The sequence below is a fragment of the Geotrypetes seraphini genome, chromosome 1 (assembly GCF_902459505.1).
Source record: "Geotrypetes seraphini chromosome 1, aGeoSer1.1, whole genome shotgun sequence".
Lineage (NCBI taxonomy): Eukaryota > Metazoa > Chordata > Amphibia > Gymnophiona > Dermophiidae > Geotrypetes > Geotrypetes seraphini.
Window position 1 is genome coordinate 64,954,823 of NC_047084.1, and position 19,741 is coordinate 64,974,563.

At 43.6% G+C, this 19,741-nt stretch overlaps 1 protein-coding gene across 5 annotated transcripts in view; it reads left to right on the forward strand.

The window, feature by feature from the left end:
* Nucleotides 1–19,741, forward strand: part of RICTOR (RPTOR independent companion of MTOR complex 2) — a 607,299-nt gene that overhangs the window by 540,634 nt on the left and 46,924 nt on the right. For all 5 annotated transcript variants that reach the window (XM_033932568.1, XM_033932543.1, XM_033932533.1 and 2 more), the window contains one exon: nt 2,096–2,177. In XM_033932568.1, the coding sequence (XP_033788459.1) occupies nt 2,096–2,177 (82 nt within the window). The remainder of the gene's footprint in view (nt 1–2,095; nt 2,178–19,741) is intronic.

Consider the following 19,741-nt stretch of genomic DNA (forward strand, 5'->3'; position numbering starts at 1 on the left):
AAGAAGTGGTAATGGACTGCGCTCACCCTCAGTTGATCAAAACAACACACCGCCTGTCCAATTGTTTGAGGAATGCCTCCGGATCAACTTTCTGAGATAAGTTTTTCTTTTCTCAATTTTTTTTGAATTGCAGGCTGGTAGGGGGTGGTTCTACGATGTTTTACATTTAACCATTACTTGTTGGTGGTTTATATCATTAACTGCAGGGGTGCACAACTTCATCCCTTGCTAGGCCAGGTTTTCAGGATTTCCCAAATGAATATGCATGAGATCAATATGTATACAATGGAAGCTGTGTAGGTAAATAGATCTCATGCAAATTCACTGGGGAAATCCTGAAAACCCAACGATTCAGCCCTCGAGGGCTGGAGTTGTGGACCCCTGATTTACTGAGCACTTTCAATCACCTTTTGAATTGTTGTTTTATCTGATTGTGAGATTCATTTTCTTGTGTTTGTGTATTACATTGAGTGAATCTATAGTAAAAAAAAAAATTTAATTTTTTTCCCCGATTGCTTTTTGTGGAATTTGTATGATTGATATAAATCATTTGACCTATTTAGTCTATGCCTGTCCACACTAACAGCTTGTCTATCCAGTCCCGCTCCTTTCACTCACATCTATGCTTGTCCCATGTTTTCTTAAATTCACATACTGTTCTTGTGTCTACCACCTATGGTTGTTTAGCTACTTCATTTTCTGTAAAACATTTCCTTAGATTATTTATGAATTTACCCTTTTCATCTTCATTCTGTGATCCCTTTATCCAGAGCTTTATTTTTGTTAAAAGGGCCTGATTTTTCTGTGTATATATGTTGGAGGTCTTTAACTGCTTCTATCATAGTTTTTCCTTTCCATTCTTTCTTCCAGGATATACTAATTTAGAACCTTATGTCTGGAGGCATACACCAGATAAGAAAGTGACTTCACTTTTTTCATTCATAGCCATTAAAGGAATCGTAATTTTGAGGTCTTCGTACTAAGCATTTTTATCTTAGGCTTAAAAATGAAGGGGTGGGGAGACCATTAAGTACATCAACCTCTTTGAGAGCACAATCAGGCAATATTTTGATACTTTTGTACCGTAATTTGTAATGTTTAGACATCATCTTAATGTTAGTAGCTGTTCCTTATGATGCTTAAAGAACATTGTCAGTCTGTAGCTATTGTAAAGATGGCAAGGTTCCCTTCCCTAACCCCAACTTTTAATTGAGGTAAGCATGCGTGTCCCACTTCCTAATGCACACTGGTGTTTGGCAAGCTGGAAAACAAATGAATAATAGGGATATTCTGTAAATAGCCTCATCTTTTTCTAGCTATAGCTTCTTTAGCACTGGGTGCCCCTTATCCTCTATTTAGCACATACTGCCTCTTAGCCTCTATTTCTCTCAATATTTTTGTTTTATTGTCTTTCCCTTAGACTGCAGTGCTAAAGAGAAACACCTTTTTAACCTAAGAAGATGGTTGGAAGGCTAAATTTATCCTACTTACGAAAAAGTATATTCAGAATTGCCAAGGAAAAGTAATCTTGATCTTTGCATACAGAATAATCTACCCCACAGAAAAGAGGATACCTATTCTCCCAATTTAAAGTACATAAGTCGAATAAAAATACTTGCAATGTTTGTATGTTTATATTCCCATCTACAAAAGCTTGTCACTATAAAAGATTCTTAGATAAGACTTTCGCTTTTCAATTAGGAAAAATGAATTCCTGGTTAAGTCCTCTGATTTTTCAAACGCAATCATATCAGGCCTTTAGAAAGTTACTGAAAACTTATTTGTTTGATAAATTTATGTTATGATTATTCTCTTGACTTGTTTACATGTATGCTTCACTGATTGTACAGTCCTTCTTGATTGTTAACTGGCTGGAACTTATGGTTGGGCAGTATACAAGAATAAAGCTTATTATTATTATTGAGTCACAGACTGACCTCAAACCTTTTCAGAACAACCCTAAGTGATGTGACTTGATTTTTGTGAAATATGTAATTAAAATGGATTATTTTTTGATATGTTGTGTGTCAATGAAAGAGAACGTTTTTTTCCTTGGAAGAGTATGCCATAAACATAAACATGTATGTGTTTATAGGTAAAGGAAATCCCTTATTTCCAAAAGACAGTTCCCCAAAGTGGAGGCCACACAACTAAAGTTTTTGGACCTGAAACAGCAGGTAAAATGTTCTTTTAAGATTTTTATTTTAAGCATGGTTTATATGAGTCATATAATGGAAAAATGCATTAAGGGAAATTTAATCTGAGCTAATGGAACAAAATATTGACCTGAGTTTGGAGTTATCACCCCCCAAAAAAGATCTAGAAATTGTTGTGAACAATATGTTTGGGGGGGGGGGGGGTTCCAGGCAACATTAATTTAACTGTGGAATCTCTTGCTGGAGGATGTGGTAAAGATGAGTAAAATAGTGAGATTCCAAAGAGATTTCGATAAGTTCTCGGACAAAAAGTCCTTAAAAAATTATTAGCCTGGCAGACTTAACGCATCTCTGGAAATGAGATATGAGAAGTAATCTACTTTATCCCAGGACAAGCAGGCAGCATATTCTCAACAGTGATGTCATCCACAGAGCCCCAATGCGGACAGCCTTGCAAGCAGACTTGTTTGAAGAACTTTAGAAAGTTTACGACTGCCACACCGCACTTGTGTGAGTGCATTCCCACCTAACGTAGGGCACGCGTCTCCTCAGTTCTAAGTTTTCCGCAGAGCTGAGAAGCCCTCGTTTCAAGGCTCTGCGCGAGAGTTAGTTCTACTCATGCCTTCTCTCACTGCGGCTCGTGTTTTTCTTTGCAGGGTCGCTGTGTTTATTTGCATGTTTCATTTCAATTTTTTTAAAAAGTTTTGTTTTTTTTGATCATGTCATGGTGGGGCCTACTCCGCGGCCTCAGCCTGCAGGCTTCGATTTTGCTGCGGCTGTGTTCCATTCCATGTCCCGGCTGGTCACAGGTTCAAGAAGTGTAGCCAGTGTCAACATGTGATCTCCATCACTGACCCACACAAGTGGTGTGTACAGTGTTTAGGATCTGATCACCTTCCGGAGTTGTGCACCTACTGTGCTACACTTCAAAATCGAGCCCTTGAACATCGTCGAGTTCAGACTGAAAAAATATTCGGGGGAATGGATCGGCCTTTACCTAAGACCTTGACCCTGATTCTGGGCCCCGACCTCAACTCCAACATAGTAGTCTATGGGGCCAAAATCTTTGACCTTGATCAAACCTTCCTCGATGGGGAAGTCTTCGTCTTCGGGGAAATCAGTTAAATCTTCCCCTGAGGCGTCGTTATCCTCGGTGTCTCCATCAGGTAAGATAGCTAAGCCAACCCCTTCAGACATGCCACCCTTAGAACCGGTGAGTCCAAGGTTATCCAGAAAACGTGTCTCAAAATCGAGGCAACACTCTTCCTTGAGGTCGTCTTCCTTGGAGTCCATAGCCACACCAATAGTACCAGATCCAGTGGTCTCAGTGCCAGCTTTGCAGAGTATGTTGGAAGTTATTCTGCATCAGGAGTTTGGTAACATGCTTGCCAAATTAACTCCTGCCTCAACCCTGCTTCCTGCAGTCCAGCCTGAGCACTCAGCAGTAAAGAAGGAGTCGAGTCCTTGAGAGTGCCTCCAGCAAAAATAACACACACTATACAAAGAGTCGAGTCCTTGAGAGTGCCTTGAGATCAATCTTCACACTCTATGCAAGGAGTTGAGTCTTTGTGAGTGCCTCAAGATACATCTGTACAAGGAGCTGAATCCTTATCAGTGTCTCGACTTCGATCTCCAACTTCTAGTCCTACCTCTATGCATAAGGCATTGCCTTCTTTGAGGCGCAGGGCGAGGACTTCTCGATATTCATCAAGGCTGGATTTGAGTTCTCCGAGGCACAGCTCATCTCCACACCATTTCTCGAGACATTCATTGAGGCCCAGGTCTTCTTGAGACAGACCTCGTTTCTCGAGGCATCCAGCTTCCTTGTCGAGAAAATCTACTGCAGAACCACAGCATTTTCGTAAGTCGAGTTCTTCTCCTGCGAGGTTTTCTTCACCAGCTAGTTCTTCCAAATGGAAACACTCCGCTTCTCCGGCTCACTCCAGAAGCGGTCTTTCCTTGGCTTCTTTGCCTATGGATTCAGACCTCAGGTATCAATATTCCAGAGAGGCTTCACCTTCTTTCTCGGCTATGAGAGGTACTTCGAGGAGCTCTCGTTCACCTTCGCCTCAACAGAGCCACCCCGTTTCTTCATCGGTGTCCTTTACCAAATTTCTATGCCAAATGAGTAAAGATCTTAACATCACTTTGGAGTCTGATTTAAAATACTCTAAGGAGTATTTGGAAGAACTGGGTATACCTAATCCTCCTAGGGATTCATTAAAACTACCCATGAATGACATTCTCACTCAAACTGTCAAAAGAAATCTTCATACACCATATTCTGTTCCTGCTGTGCTAGCAAAACTGGAATCTCAATATAAAATGATCCACTGTAAGGGATTTGAAAAGTTTCAACTATCCGATCAATCTCGTCTCATGGAGTTTTTGTTGAAAAGAACTAATCTGGCCAAGGGTCTATGCCATAGTCCCACCTGACTGAGAAGGAAGGACCATGGACAAGTTTGGCCGTCAGCTGTATCAAAATTCTATGATGACAAATAGAATTTTAAACTACAACTTTGTCTTTACATCATATCTCAAATTTTGGGTCAGTGCTATGCCAAATTTCTTCAAGTACCTCCCAGAACATCACCTGTCAGAGTTCAGCATATGCATTCCACTCTAGGTCAACTTTGCATGCATATGGTCCAGGCTGCATATGACACTTTTGAGATGTACTCCAGGGTCACTGCTTTCTTGGTGGCAATGCGCCATCTAGCCTGGCTCTGCACCATAGATATGGACCCGAATCTACAAGATCGACTGGCCAATATCCCATGCCAGGGCAATGAGTTGTTTGATGACTCTATTGAGGCAGCTACAAAGCGCTTATCTGAGCATGAGAAGTCGTTTGCCTCCATCATCAGGCCAAAGCCGAAGCTTTCTACCGCTAAGGGTTATAGGCCTCCTCCATCTTACCAGAGGCATTATCTTCAGAAAGCAGCACCTTATTCAAGGCTGCTTCCTAAGAAGCAGCAGCAACGGCAGCGTAAACCTCAGACTTCTGCTTCACCCAAGGTTTCTCAGTCTTTTTGACCATCTAACACAGAGCATAACCTCAATCGTTCTGCTTCTGTCCTCTCTTTTTCCCATAGGGAGTCGTCTCCATCATTTCAATCAAAGATGTGAACTCATTACATCCAACCTCTGGGTCCTCACAATCATCAGGGAAGGTTACTCTCGTCACTTCCTTCAGATTCCACCAGATCTTCCGCCAAGAGAGTATCCTTCCAATACATCCCAGATCACCCTTCTTCTTCAGCAAGCTCAAGCTTTGCTTTGTCTCCATGCCATCAAGGAGGTTCCTCTGGAACAGCAGAGCACGGTGTTTTACTCCCGTTACTTCCTTGACCCGAGGAAGACGGGGGATCTGTGACCTATCCTGGATCTCGGAGCTCTCAACAAATTTCTTGTCCGAAAAATTTCAGATACTGTCTCTAGCATCCTTGTATCCACTTCTAGATCACAACGATTAGTTATGCTCTCTGGATCTCAAAGAGGCTTACACTCATATTCCCATTCATCTAGCCTCTCGCAAGTTCCTTAGATTTAGGGTGGGAAATCATCATTTTCGGCCTGGCATCATCTCCCAGGGTTTTCACCAAGTGCCTAGTAGTAGTGGTGGCAGCAGTTCTGCGCAGCCATGGTCTCCAGGCCTTCCCCTACTTGGACGACTGGTTCATCAAAGATGCAACATCTCAGGTGTTTATTGTAGTGACCCAATGGACTATTTGGTTCCTCCAACATTTGTGTTTCAAAATAAACTTTCCAAAATCCCAGCTACAGCCCTCTCAAAACCTACAGTTCATTGGAGCTGTACTAGACACTGTACAACTCAGAGCATTCCTTCTGCAACAACATCAGGATACTCTCATTCACCTTTGCCTCAAAGTGTCATCCCTCACTTCATTTTCATCAAGACACATGATGGTTCTCCTAGGTCACATGGCCTCTACGGTTCACGTGACTCTTTTTGCCAGACTTCACCTCAGAATTCCTCAGTGGACCCTGGCATCTCAGTGAGCGCAGGCTTCCGATCCACTCTCTCAGCACATTACAGTGACTCCTTCGTTGAGACAGTCTCTCCACTGGTGGATGTTCTCCTCCAATCTCTCCAGAGGTTTGCTGTCTCAAACACCCCCTTATTAGAAGATCCTCACAATAGATTCCTCAACCTACACTTGGGGGGCTCATCTCGATGGTCTCCATACTTAAGGGCATTGGTCCAGCACAGATTGTCGGAGACACATCAATCAGTTGGAATTAAGAAGCAACGAGCCCTTTCCTTTTGTTTTTTCCTTATTTGTCTTTCGTTCCTATCCAAATTGTATTTCTAACCCTTGTTCCTATCCAAATCATTCCTATTCAAATTGTATTTCCTTTTGTCTCCAGTCTGTCTCATTTATCCCTTTTTAATATGCCAATTATTAATTGATGTTTCTTTGTAATTTGGGTTGTTTTTTTTTTTTAATTATTAATGGTATTGTTAATGGCATTTTTATTATGTTCATGCTCTTTTTTTATATATATTGTAAACTCGCTTAGAAATTAGATAAGCGATTAAATTAAATTTTAATAAAAGCTTGGAACTCAGAGCGATTTTCAACGCTCTCAAAGCTTTTCAACATTTTCTTCACTTTCTTCATAGTCCTCATTTGTACAGACAATCAAGTCACCATGTACTATGTCAACAAGCAGGGAGGAACAGGATCCCTCCCTCTTTGTCAGGAAGCTCAAAAAGTTTGGAATTGGGCAATTCTTCACAATGTCTTCCTGAAAGCAGTCTACATTCAAGGAGAGAAAAACTGTCTGGCAGACAAATTGAGTCGTTGTCTACAACCTCACGAATGGACACTCAATTCCTCGCCTCTCCACCACATTTTTTCTCAGTGGGGAACTCCTTAAATAGATCTCTTTGCGTCTCCCCACAACAACAAAGATGCCTCAGTTTTGCTCCAGGATCTATTCTGAACGCCTGGAGGCAGATGCATTTCTTCTGGAATGGACCAGCAAATTCCTGTATGCATTTCTTCTGTATGCAAATTCCTGTATGCAATTCTCAAGACACTTGTCAAACTCAAACACAAACATGCCACCATGATTCTCATAGCTCCTCGGTGGCCCAGACAACCTTTGGTTGTCCCTTATACTTCAACTTAGCAGCAGGGAGCCACTCCTTCTATCAGTTTTTCTGTCTCTGCTTACACAGAGTCAGGGGTTTCTGCTTCATCCCAACCTGCAGAGTCTACATCTGACAGCTTGGTACCTCTCAACGTAACTGCCACTCTACAGTTCTCTCAATCTGTCATGGACATTTTAGAGGATTCCAGGAAGCCTACTACTAGGCAATGTTACAACCAGAAATGGACTAGGTTTTCTGCTTGGTACATCATTTATCACAAGGACACTCAATCTACCTCCTTGTCTTCAGTTTTGGATTACCTGTTACATTTATCTCAGTCAGGCCTCAAATCAACATCCATTCGGGTCCATCTTAGTGCAATTGCTGCTTTCCATCAGCCTATAGAAGGCAAACCCTTCTTTGCTCATCCTGTGGTTTCCAGATTTATGAAAGGACTTTTCAATGTCAAGCCACCTCTCAAACCGCCTCCAGTAATTTGAGATCTCAATGTTGTTCTTGCTCAGTTGATGAAGCCTCCATTTGAACCAATGTCTATGGCTCATCTGAAATATCTCACTTGGAAAGTGATCTTCCTTATTGCTCTCACATCTGCTCACAGAGTTAGTGAGGTACAAGCTTTAGTAGCGGACCCACCTTTCACAGTATTTCATCATGACAATGTGGTCCTCCGTACTCATCCTAAATTCTTACCAAAAGTTGTTTCAGAATTTCATCTCAATCAATCCATTGTACTTCCAGTGTTTTTTCCAAAGCCTCATTCTCCTGTAGAAACAGCTTTTCATACTCTGGACTGTAAGCGTGCTTTGGCCTTCTACTTACAAAGGACTAAACCACATAAATCTTCTACTCAACTTTTTGTCTCCTTCGATCCAAATAAGTTGGGACATCCAGTTTCCAAGCGCACCATCTTCAACTGGTTGGCTGCTTGCATCTTTTTCTGCTATGCTCAGGCTGGACTGCATCTACAGGGTTGAGTCACTAAACTAAACTAAACCTTAGGTTTGTATACCGCTCCATCTCCGCAAGCGCAGAGCTCGGCACAGCTCATAAAGTTAGAGCCTAGCAGCATCTGTAGCTTTCCTTAGATCTACTCCTTTTGAGGAAATCTGCAAAGCTGCCACTTGGTCCTCGGTTCATACTTTCACCTCTCATTATTGTCTGGATTCTTTTTCCAGATGGGATAGCCACTTTGGCCAGGCTGTATTACAAAATGTATTCTCCTAAATTGCCAACACTCCCACCATCCCATTCTGGTTAGCTTGGAGGTCACCCATATGTTGAGAATATGCTGCCTGCTTGTCCTGGGATAAAGCACAGTTACTTACCGTAACAGGTGTTATCTAGAGACAGCAGGCAGATATTCTCACAACGCACCCACCTCCCCTGGTTGGCTTCTTAGCTAGCTTTCTGAACTGAGGAGACGCGGGAAGGCACTCGCACATGTGCGGTGCGGAAGTCGTGAACTTTCTAAAGTTCTAAAAGCAAGTCTGCTTGCGAGGCTGTCCACATCGGGGCTCCGTGGATGATGTCACCTATATGTTGAGAATATCTGCCTGCTGTTCCTGGATAACACCTGTTACGGTAAATAACTGTGCTTTTTGGGATCTCCCTGGACCCAGACTTAAACCTGTTTGAAATAGAATGCTGGGCTAAATGGACTTTAGTCTGGATGACTTCCCTTATATTTTTATGTTCTTAAAGCATTTATTCTCTTCATAGAGTCATCATTTAGAAAGCCTGCTTTAAAACAGTATTTCCCAACATGCAGCACACACAAGACATCTCCATGGGGTATGCACTGCACTGCCAGGAGCATTTTGGCATTTCTCCCTCCCTCCTTTTTTGCAGGCCAAAGTCAAGATTTCAGGGAGGGAGATGCCTGGCATCGCTGTGCTGTCTCTCCCCCCTGCACATTTCCCTGCCACATTCATCCTCCACTGTAGTCCTCTGCCACATGGCATCAAGCAGCATCGGTTTACCTTCTGACATTACTTCCTGGTCCCGTGACCAGGAAGTAACATCGGAAGGAGAGCCAAGGCTGGCTCAAGAAGCAAGTAGAAGATGCTGTTCGCTGTGGCCAAGTTTTGAAGAGGGGAGAGGACATAGAGGAGAGACAGATGCTGCTGGACCTGGGGGTAAAAGTAGGGATAGGGAGAGGTGCTTGTGGATGTGGGTGGTAGGAGAGAGAGGGGTGCTGCTGGACATGGGTGGTGGAGGAGGGAGAGGTGATGCTGGACTTGGGTGGCGAAGGAGGGAGAGGGAGAGGTGAAGCTGGAACTGGTGGTGGACGAGGGAGAGGTGCTGCTGGACTTGGATGGCGAAGGAGGAAGAGGTGCTGCTGGACCTGGTGGTGGAGGAGTGAGAGGTGAAACTGGAACTAGTGGCGGAGGAGGGAGTGGTGCTGCTGGACCTGGGTGGCGGAGGAGGAAGAGGGAAAGGATGCTTCTGGACCTGGGTGGAGGGAGAGGGAGATGTGCTACTGGACTTTGGGGGACAGTGGAGAAGAAGAGAGAAAGAGAGCATGGATCAGGGGAAGGGGAGGAACACTGGACTCAGGGAGGTAGAGATGTAGATCGCAGGAGAAAAGCAAGGAATAGAGAGGGAAACAAGCAAACCACATGTGGTGTGGGCAGAAAAGAATAGAGAAGTGATGCACCAAGAGGCATCCACCAAAATAATGAAATAGGTCATTGATATGCACACTTAATCTCTCTCTCTCCCTGCCAATTTTGGGGCACAGATCATAGAAGTCTTCTTATCACCAGTTTTTTTTCCCAGTGTTTGGGAAGTAGAACTGGTGCTGGGCAGGCTTCTATGGTCTGTTCCCCAAAATTAGCAAGGAAAGTTAGATATATGTATACTTAATCTCTTATATCACATTCAAAGTATGCACCATGATTACAGGTGCTGTGGGGGGAAGGGGTAGAAGCATAAAGTTGATTATTGGCAAATAAATTATGGTGGGGTAGAGAAAACATTTTTAGAGTTGAACGCGACTGTATTGTGGTATTACATTCCAAAATTACATTATAACTGCCCATATGAAGTTGGTAAGGCAAGTTGCCAACTGCCTTGTTTATGATGCCAGTGTTTAATCATGAATGAGTGGAATCTGCATTACCAGATACAACTTTGGACACCTTGTTGGACAAACTGGATTAACCATACAGATTTTTATATGTTGGCATTTACTATGTTACTACATCAACAATCACAATGTAAGACTTTGCCACTATTCATATTTCTAAAAGTTTTACTCTCGAAGACAAACAGCCCAGTCCCCCAACACAGCAGCTGCAAGCTTATTGCCAGATGCAACGACCAAGAAAACACAAGTAGCAGCTAGCATCTGACAATTCAGATGCTGAATCATATTTTTGACTACCTGCCAGTTGGGGACAGACTAATATATTTCAAGGAGGCATAGCAGGGCATCAGTACAGTTTAATGTGTTTTCAATATAATATCTAGAGCAGTGTTTCCCAACTTGGTCCTGGAGTACCCTTGCCAGTCAGATTTTCAGGATATTCACAATGAATATGCATGAAAGAAATTTGCAGATAATGGAGGCAGTGTATGCAAATGAAGCCTATGCATAGAGGGGCATAATCAAAACATATGTCTAAGTCAGATTTTGGCGTATGGCGCTAAATGCCCAAAGTCGGCAGTGGGAAAATGCTCATTTTTGAAAGATACGTCAAGAATAATTTATTTTTTGAAAATCATCTATCTGGACATAGAGGCTATTATTCGTCCAGACCACCGGGGACATCTATGTTTATACCACATTTTCGACCAAAATTTTGCCAAGTCCCAAATGCCCAGAACAAGACCATTTGCTCATAAGAGGGGCCAATCTTGTAATAGACTGGCCACCCAGACATGGCAACAGAGCAGTGAGGCACCTTAGAGGGCACTGCTGTGAACTTCACAAAAAGGGTGCCAGATAAACATCTCACCAGAACTCCCTTATAGGTTATGATGAGCTGCCCCAAACCCACTATGCCCACCTGTCTACAACCCCAGTAGCCCTTATGGCTACAGGTGGCACCTATATGGCAGTAGAATAGAGTTTGGGGGGGTTTTGATGAGCGCACATATTCCATCATAAATGTAGCAAGAGTGGTTTATAGGTCTGGGCCCTCCTCTCCTCTCTCCTCCTCACTCCACAGGCTATTTAAGACGCCTGTATGCAGCTCTACTAGGCTTTTCTATACCAGGTGCTGATGTTCTGGAGACAGATATCTAATTTTTTATTCTGATATTTGTGGGGATGGGAGGGAGTCAGTGAGCACTGGGGGAGTTTGTGGTGGTCTTTACTTTGTCTCTGCAGTGGTTATCTGGTAACTTTGGATACCTTTTTGGCACTTATATCTGTTTTTACATTGTCTAACTCACAAAAATGTCTAACTCACAACATATAAGTTTCATCTAAGATGTCTAGTAAAACATTTGATTATCCCTGCAGGATGACTAAGTCTAGGTCAGCCCCCATCCTGCCCACATACTGCCCTAACCAGATATGCCCCTTTCAGTTCTGGGCACACTGCGGTATTCAGAGGCATAAAAAGTCCATCAACATGTCCAGAAAGTTAGTTTGATTATTGGTGCTTGGATGACCTGTCTTTTAGGTCATCCAAGTGCTGATTTCGGTGGGTTTTAGACCTGATTTGCGTTTTGATGGATTTCCTGAAAACCTGACTGACAAGGGGGGGGGGGTACTCCAAGACTGAATTGAAAAAGACTAATCTAGAACATCTTCAGAAATCCATCTCAGCAGTAAATAGTATAACGAGTATTGCCCACCATCTTTCTTTGTTATCAGAAAAAATTGGCATGCGCCTACAGACAAATGTGATTGAACATGCTCCCCACCCAAAGAAGTAATACCTTCTAGTTATGATTTTTCATCATTCCAAAAAAATCAGGTGACCTGAGATCCATCCTCAGCTTGCTCAACGTCATCCTCCCCTTTAAAAAAAGAGAAAATCAAGACAGATTCCTTAGCCACAATACTACTTCTACAGGACAAAAATGATTGGTTTGCCTCCCACATTCCCAGTCTTCTAGCCACTGGAAATTTCCAATTTTCACCTTCCTAAATCAGTGATTCTAATACAAAGTTCGTAATTTCCAGTTCTCAGTACCCACGGTATTATTTAAATGCCTTGAAATTATAACAGCTTTTATCTGTGAAGATGTCACTGTGTATACTCATATTTAGACAATTGGCTCCTTTCTGCTACGTCACAACAAGGCTAGACCTTGAAAGAAACATTCCAATTCTGCAATCATTAGGCTTTCTGTTGAACAGGGAGAAATCTACTGTATGTTGACTCCCTCAGAGATGTTGTACTTCATAGGAGCATACATCAACTCCACAACAGAAGACCATTCATACTAAATCATCTCTTTTCCTTTTAATCCATTCAACGTTCTGCTGCATAACTTAAATTCTGCCAGTGTTGCTGTTCTCACATTATCCCTCTCCTGAAGTAACTTCATTGGCGCCCTATTAATTTCCACATACAGTTCAAACTCCTCTTATTGACCTACAAGTGCATTCACTCTGCAGCTCCTCAGTATCTCTCCTCATACTCCTCCCTGGGAACTTCATTCATCGGGTAAGTCTCTCTTATCTATACCTTCTCATCTACCGCCAACTCCACACTCCGTCCCTTCTATCTTGTTGCACCGTATGCCTGGAACAGATTGCCTAAGTCAGTATATCAAACTCCGTCTCTGGCAGTACTCAAATCTAGGCTAAAAACCCAATTCTTCAAGGCTTCTTTTAACGCCTACCTCCCACTCACTTGTAAAGTATCCATATCTGTTTTAGCATTCCCTCTCTGAGAAATCCCCTAACCTCTGTTTGTTCCATTTTTCTGCTTTAATTAGATTGTAAGCTCTATTGAGCAGGGATTGTCTCTTACATGTTTAATGTACAGCCCTGCATATGTCTAGCAGCGCTATAGAAATGTTAAGTAGTAATAGGAAAAAAACGTGTTGACAAACTAAGCAGACTCCTTCACCACCTTGCGTCAGATTTTCTTCAATGGGGGTACCTCCAACATAGATCTCTTTGCTTCCCCCCACAACAAGCTTCCACTCTTCTACTCCAGACTTTATGCTCTCAGTTGTCTGGAGTCACATGCTTTTCTGCTGGACTGGGGAAGCAAATACCTCTCATCAGGAAAACTGTACTCAAATTTCACCAAGATCGTGGTACCATGATCCTAATCACACCCCGCTGGCCACGTCAGCCTTGGTTCCCATTCCTCCTGCAGTTTGCTATTTAAGAAACCTTCAGACTCCAACTATTTCCAACATTTCTTACACAGAACAAGGTCTCTTTTTTTCTCCTACGTTCATTAACACTTACAGCTTAGTATCTCTCTCCAAGCATGGGAATAATGTCACCCTGTCTGCTCCAGTATCAGCTATCATTGAATCATCTAGAAGATCGCCACACAACGGTGTTACAGTTTAAGATGGACTCGCTTTACTGTCTGATGTAACCTCCGCTCCCTGGACCCCATCACTTGTCCACTTCCTTCAGTTCTCGAATACATAAGAATAGCCTTTCTAGGTCAGACCACTGGTCCATTAAGCACAGTAGCCTGTCCTCATTGTGACCAATCCAGGTCACTAGTACCCAGCCAAAACCCAAATAGTAGGAACATTCTATTCTACCGATCCAGGGCAAGCAGTGGCTTCTCCCATGTCTTTCTCAACAACAGTCTATGGACTTTTCCTCAAGGAAATTGTCCAAACCTTTCTTATATCCAGCTATGCTATCCGCTCTTACCACAACCTCTGGCAATGCATTCCAGAGCTTAACTATTCTTTGAGTGAAAAAAATAGTTCCTCCTATTAGTTTTAAAAGTATTTCCCTGTAACTTCGAGTATCTCCTAGTCTTTGTAATTTTTGACGGAGTGAAAAATCAATCCACTTGTACTCCACTCAGAATTTTGTAGACTTCAATCATATCTCCCCTCAGGCATCTCTTTTCCAAGCTGAAGAGTCCTAACCTTTTTAGTCTTTCATCATACGAGAGGAATTCCATCCCCTTTATCATCTTGGTCGCTCTGTGAACCTTTTCTAGTGCTGCTATATCTTTCTTGAGATAAGGAGACCAGAATTGAACACAATACTCTATGGAGCGATACAGAGGCATTATAGCATTATTAGTCTTGTTAACCATCCTTTTTATAATAAGTCCTAGCATCTTGTTTGCTTTTTTGGCTACCGCTGCATATTGGGCAGAAGGTTTCATTGAATTGTCTACAATGACAATCGGATCCTTTTCTTGGACATTAACCCCCAAGGTGGACTCTAGCATCCGGTAACTATGATTTGGGTTATTCTTGCCAATGTGCATCCAGTAAGAACATAAGAATTTGCCACTGCTGGATCAGACCAGTGGTCCATCGTACCTAGCAGTCCGCTCTCACGGTGGCCCCCAGGTCAAAGACCAATGCCCTGAGACCAGCCCTACCTGCATACGCTCCAGTTCAACAGGAACTTGTCTAAATTTGTCTTAAATCCCCCGGAGGGTGTTTTCCCCTATAACAGCCTCCGGAAGAGCGTTCCAGATTTCTACTACTCTCTGGGTGAAGAAGAACTTCCTTATGAGGGGCATAGAGAGGGTGGATAGGGACAGATTCTTCAGGCTGAAAGGGACAACAGGTACGAGGGGGCATTTGGAGAAACTGAAGGGAGATAGGTTCAAAACAAATGCAAGGAAGTTTTTTTTTCACCCAAAGGGTCGTGGACACCTGGAATGCGCTACCGGAGGAAGTGATCAGGCAGAGTACGGTACAGGGATTCAAACAGGGATTGGACGGATTCCTGAGGGATAAAGGGATCGTGGGATACTGAGAGAGGTGCTGGGATGTAACACAGGTATAGAAAGCTAACCAGGTAATAAGTATAGAAACCCAACCAGGTCGTGCATGTGCAAGACTGGAGGGTTAGGACTTCGATGGGAAGATAGGACTCAATGGGAAACCAAGGTGGCAAGGGGGCCCCTTCTAGTGATTCAGACAGGTTGTGACCTGTTTGGGCCGCCGCGAGAGCGGACTGCTGGGCAGGATGGACCTATGGTCTGACCCGGCGGAGGCACTGCTTATGTTCTTACGTTTGTACAGAATCTATCCCCTTTTAACTTTAGAGAGTGCCCTCTCGTTCTCTCTACCTTGGAGAGGGTGAACAACCTGTCTTTATCTACTAAGTCTATTCCCTTCATTATCTTGAATATTTCGATCATGTTCCCTCTCAGTCTCCTCTTTTCAAGGGAGAAGAGGCCCAGTTTCTCTCACTGTACGGCAACTCCTCCAACGCCTTTACCATTTTAGTCGCTCTTCTCTGGACCCTTTTGAGTAGTACCGTATCCTTCTTCATATACGGCGACCAATGCTGGACGCAGTATTCCAGGTGAGGGCATACCATGGCCCGGTACAGCGGCATGATAACCTTCTCGGATTTGTTCGTGATCCCCTTCTTAATCATTCCTAGCACGCTGTTTGCCCTTTTCGTCACCACCACACCACACTGCAGACTGTGATTTGGGTTGTTATTCCCAATGTGCATCACTCAGTTTGAGTTCATCTCAATGCCATCAGTGCATTTCATTCTCCATTAGAAAAGAAACCACTATCTGTACATCTCTTGCAGTGGCGTACCAAAGGGGGGGGTCCATCTCGGGTGTAGCCCATAAAAGGCTACTCTGCCCTGGGTGTAGTCCATAAGGAGAGCTGGCATTGTGAACTTCTTCCGTCAGTTTTCACAACTCACTGCTCTTGCCATCTTCGAGCCTTCCTTTCTGCCAGGTCCTGCCCTTGTGAAAACAGAACGTAGGCGGGACCCAGCAGAGAGGAAGGCCCGAAGCTGGCAAGAGCAGCAAGTTGTAAAGAATGTGCTGCCGACCAGGAGGAGGGGGAGAGAAATTCTGCACCCAAATGGGGGGGAGGAAGATGGAAGACCAGGGAAGGGAGAGGAGAGGAAAGAGAGATGCCAGACTATGGAGGGGAAGGCAGAGGGAGATATGTCAGGGTATGGGGAGGGAAGGGAAGAAGACAAATGCTAGACTAGGGGGAAAGGAGGGAGGGAAAAGCAGAGGAGATGCCGGAGCATGGAGGGGGAAGGGAGGAGTGAGAGATAGAAAGAGGAGAGAGATGCCAGGGCATGGTGGGAGTGAAGGGAAGGAGACAGAGATACCAGACCATGGAGTGGGGGGGAAGGAAGGAAAGGAGAAGGGAGATGCCAGAGCATATGGGACAGGAGAGAGACAGAGAGTGAAGAATGGAGAGGGGGTAAAGCTGAAACGAATAATGTACAAAGGCGAGAAGGGGAACAAGATAGAAAGTTTATGGAAAGGATATTGAAAGAGGGAAGATACTATATGGAAAAGGGAGAGGGAAGACAGTGGATGGAAGGGGCAGAGAGAGAGAAGGCGGACTGTAGATGGAAGGGGCATAAATAGAGGGCAGATGCTGCATAGAAAGAGTAGAAAATGCAGACCCTGGATGAAAAGAAGAAAACGAGAAGATGATTAAAGCAGAAATGATAAAAGGTAGAAAAAATATTTTTTTGTTGCTTTAGAATATTGTAGCGTAGCTGTATTGAGGAAATTAGAAAGTCATGGGATAGGAGGTAATGTCCTTTTATGGATTAAGAACTGGTTGAAAGACAGAAAACAGGGAGTGGGTTTAAATGGTCAATATTCTCAATGGAGAAGTGTAAATAGTGGGGTTCCCCAGAGGTCTGTACTGGGACAGCTGCTTTTTTAACATATTTATCAATGATCTAGAGATGGGAATAACTAATGAAATAATTAAATTTACTTATGACACAAAGTTATTAAATCGCAAGAGGACCTTGTGAGACTGAAAGACTGGGTTTCAAAATGGCAGATGACGTTTAATGTGAGCAAGTGCAAATTGATGCATATGGGAAAGAGGAACCCAAACTATAGCTATGTGATGCTGGGTTCTGTGTTAGGAGTCACACTGCCTAGGAAAAAGATCTAGGTATCATTGTTGAGGATATGTTGAAACCCTCACCTCAGTGTACGGCAGTGTCTGCTAAGAAAGCAAATAGAATGTTAGGAATTATCAGGAAAGGAAAAGAATGGAAAACAAAGATGAAAATGTTATAATGCCCTTGTATCGCTCTATGGTACAGCTGCACCTCGAATACTGTGTGCAGTTTTGGCTGCCTTATCTCAAAAAAGATATAGCGGAATTAGAAAAGGTACAGAGGAGGGCGACAAAAATGATTAAAGGGATGGGATGACTTCTCTATGAGGAGAGGCTAAAGTGGCTAGGGCTTTTCAGTTTGGAAAAGAGACGATTCAGGGGTGATATGATAGAGGTCTATAAAATAATGAGTGGAAAGGGTACATGTGAATTGCTTGTTCACTTTTTCCAAAAATACTAGGACTAGGGGACATGTGATGAATCTAAGTAGTAGATTTAAAACAAACTGAAGAAAATATTTCTTCACACAACGTGTAATTAAACTCTGGAATTTGTTGCCGGAGAATGTGGTGCAATAAGGTAGCTTAGCAGGTTTTAAAAAAGGTTTGGATAATTTCCTAAAAGAGAAGTTTATAGGCCATTATTGAGATGGCTTGAGGATATCCACTGCTTATTCCTAGGATAAGCAGCATAGAATCTGTTTCGCTATGTCTGATCTAGCTAGGTACTTGGGACCTGGGTTGGCTACTTTTGGAAACAGGATACTGGGCTTGATAGACCTTCAATCTGTCCCAATATGGCAATTCTTATGTTCTTATAAACATTTATAAATAGAAAATGGAAATAAGGTAATCTTTTTATTGGACTAATTTTATTAGGTGTTTGTTTTTTTACTAACTTTTGGAGACCAAAACTCCCTTCCTCAGTTCAGGACAGGATATCATAACAGCAGTATATTGTACTAGCCTAAAGAAGGAGGTTTTGGCCTCTGAAAGCTAATTGAAAATGGATTAGTCTAATAAATGGTATTTTCTTATTTTCCTCGCCTATGCATCTGGGAAGGGGCCTAAGGCTCTGATTGGTCTAGACGCATAAGACCCCTCCTATGGGACCAGTCAGAGCCTCAGGCCCCTCCCTGGTGCATCCCAGAATGCCCGCCATTTTGAAGAGGCAGGCCTGCTGTCCAGAGGGAGTAGGCATCCCTCTAGCCAGTCATCTAAAGTAAGGTAAGGGGGAAAGGGTAGGGGTCATCGGAGACAAGGGGGGGGGTTGCATGGCAGCGTGATGATCCAGCAGTCCCATGGATTCCTTCACAAGTTTTCTGCTTCTGATGTATCTGAAAAAGTTGTTGCTATGAACATAAGAACATAAGCAGTGCCTCCGCCGGGTCAGACCATAGGTCCATCCTGCCCGGCAGTCCGCTCCCGCGGCGGCCCAAACTGGTCACGACCTGTCTGTATCACCAGAAGAGGCTCCCTTGCCACCTTGGTTTCTCATTTAAGTCCTGTCTTCCTATCGAAGTCCTAACCTTCCGGTCTTGCACATGCACGACCTGGTTTGGTTTCTATACTCATTACTTGGTTAGCTTTCTATACTTGTGTTACATCCCAGCTCCTCTCTCAGTATCCCACGATCCCTTTATCCCTCAGGAATCCGTCCAATCCCTGTTTGAATCCCTGTACCGTACTCTGCCTGATCACTTCCTCCGGTAGCGCATTCCAAGTGTCCACGACCCTTTGGGTGAAAAAAAACTTCCTTGCATTTGTTTTGAACCTATCTCCCTTCAGTTTCTCCGAATGCCCCCTCGTATTCGCTGTCCCTTTCAGTCTGAAGAATCTGTCCCTATCCACCCTCTCTATGCCCCTCATGATCTTGAAGGTCTCTATCATATCTCCCCTGAGCCTCCTCTTCTCCAGAGAGAAGAGCCCCAGCCTAACCAACCTCTCGGCGTATGGGCAGTGTTCCAGCCCTTTTACCATTTTCGTTGCTCTCCTTTGGACTCTCTCAAGTACCGCCATGTCCTTCTTGAGGTGCGGCGACCAATACTGAACGCAGTATTCCAGATGTGGACGCACCATCGCTCGATACAATGGCATGATGACTTCCCGTGTTCTGGTTGTTATGCCCTTCTTTATGATGCCCAGCATCCTGTTGGCTTTTTTCGAGGCTGCTGCGCACTGTGCAGATGGCTTCAGTGATGCATCCACCAGCACACCCAAGTCTCTCTCAAGTCTGCTGTCTCCCAACAACACCCCCCCCCAATTTGTAGTTGAACAACGGGTTCTTTTTCCCTATATGCATGACCTTGCATTTGTCCACGTTAAAGCGCATTTGCCATTTGTTTGCCCAGTCTTCAAGCTTGTCCAGGTCCCTTTGTAGGTCCTCACACTCCTCCCTGGTCTTAACTCTGCCGCACAGTTTGGTATCGTCTGCAAATTTTATAACCTCGCACTTTGCC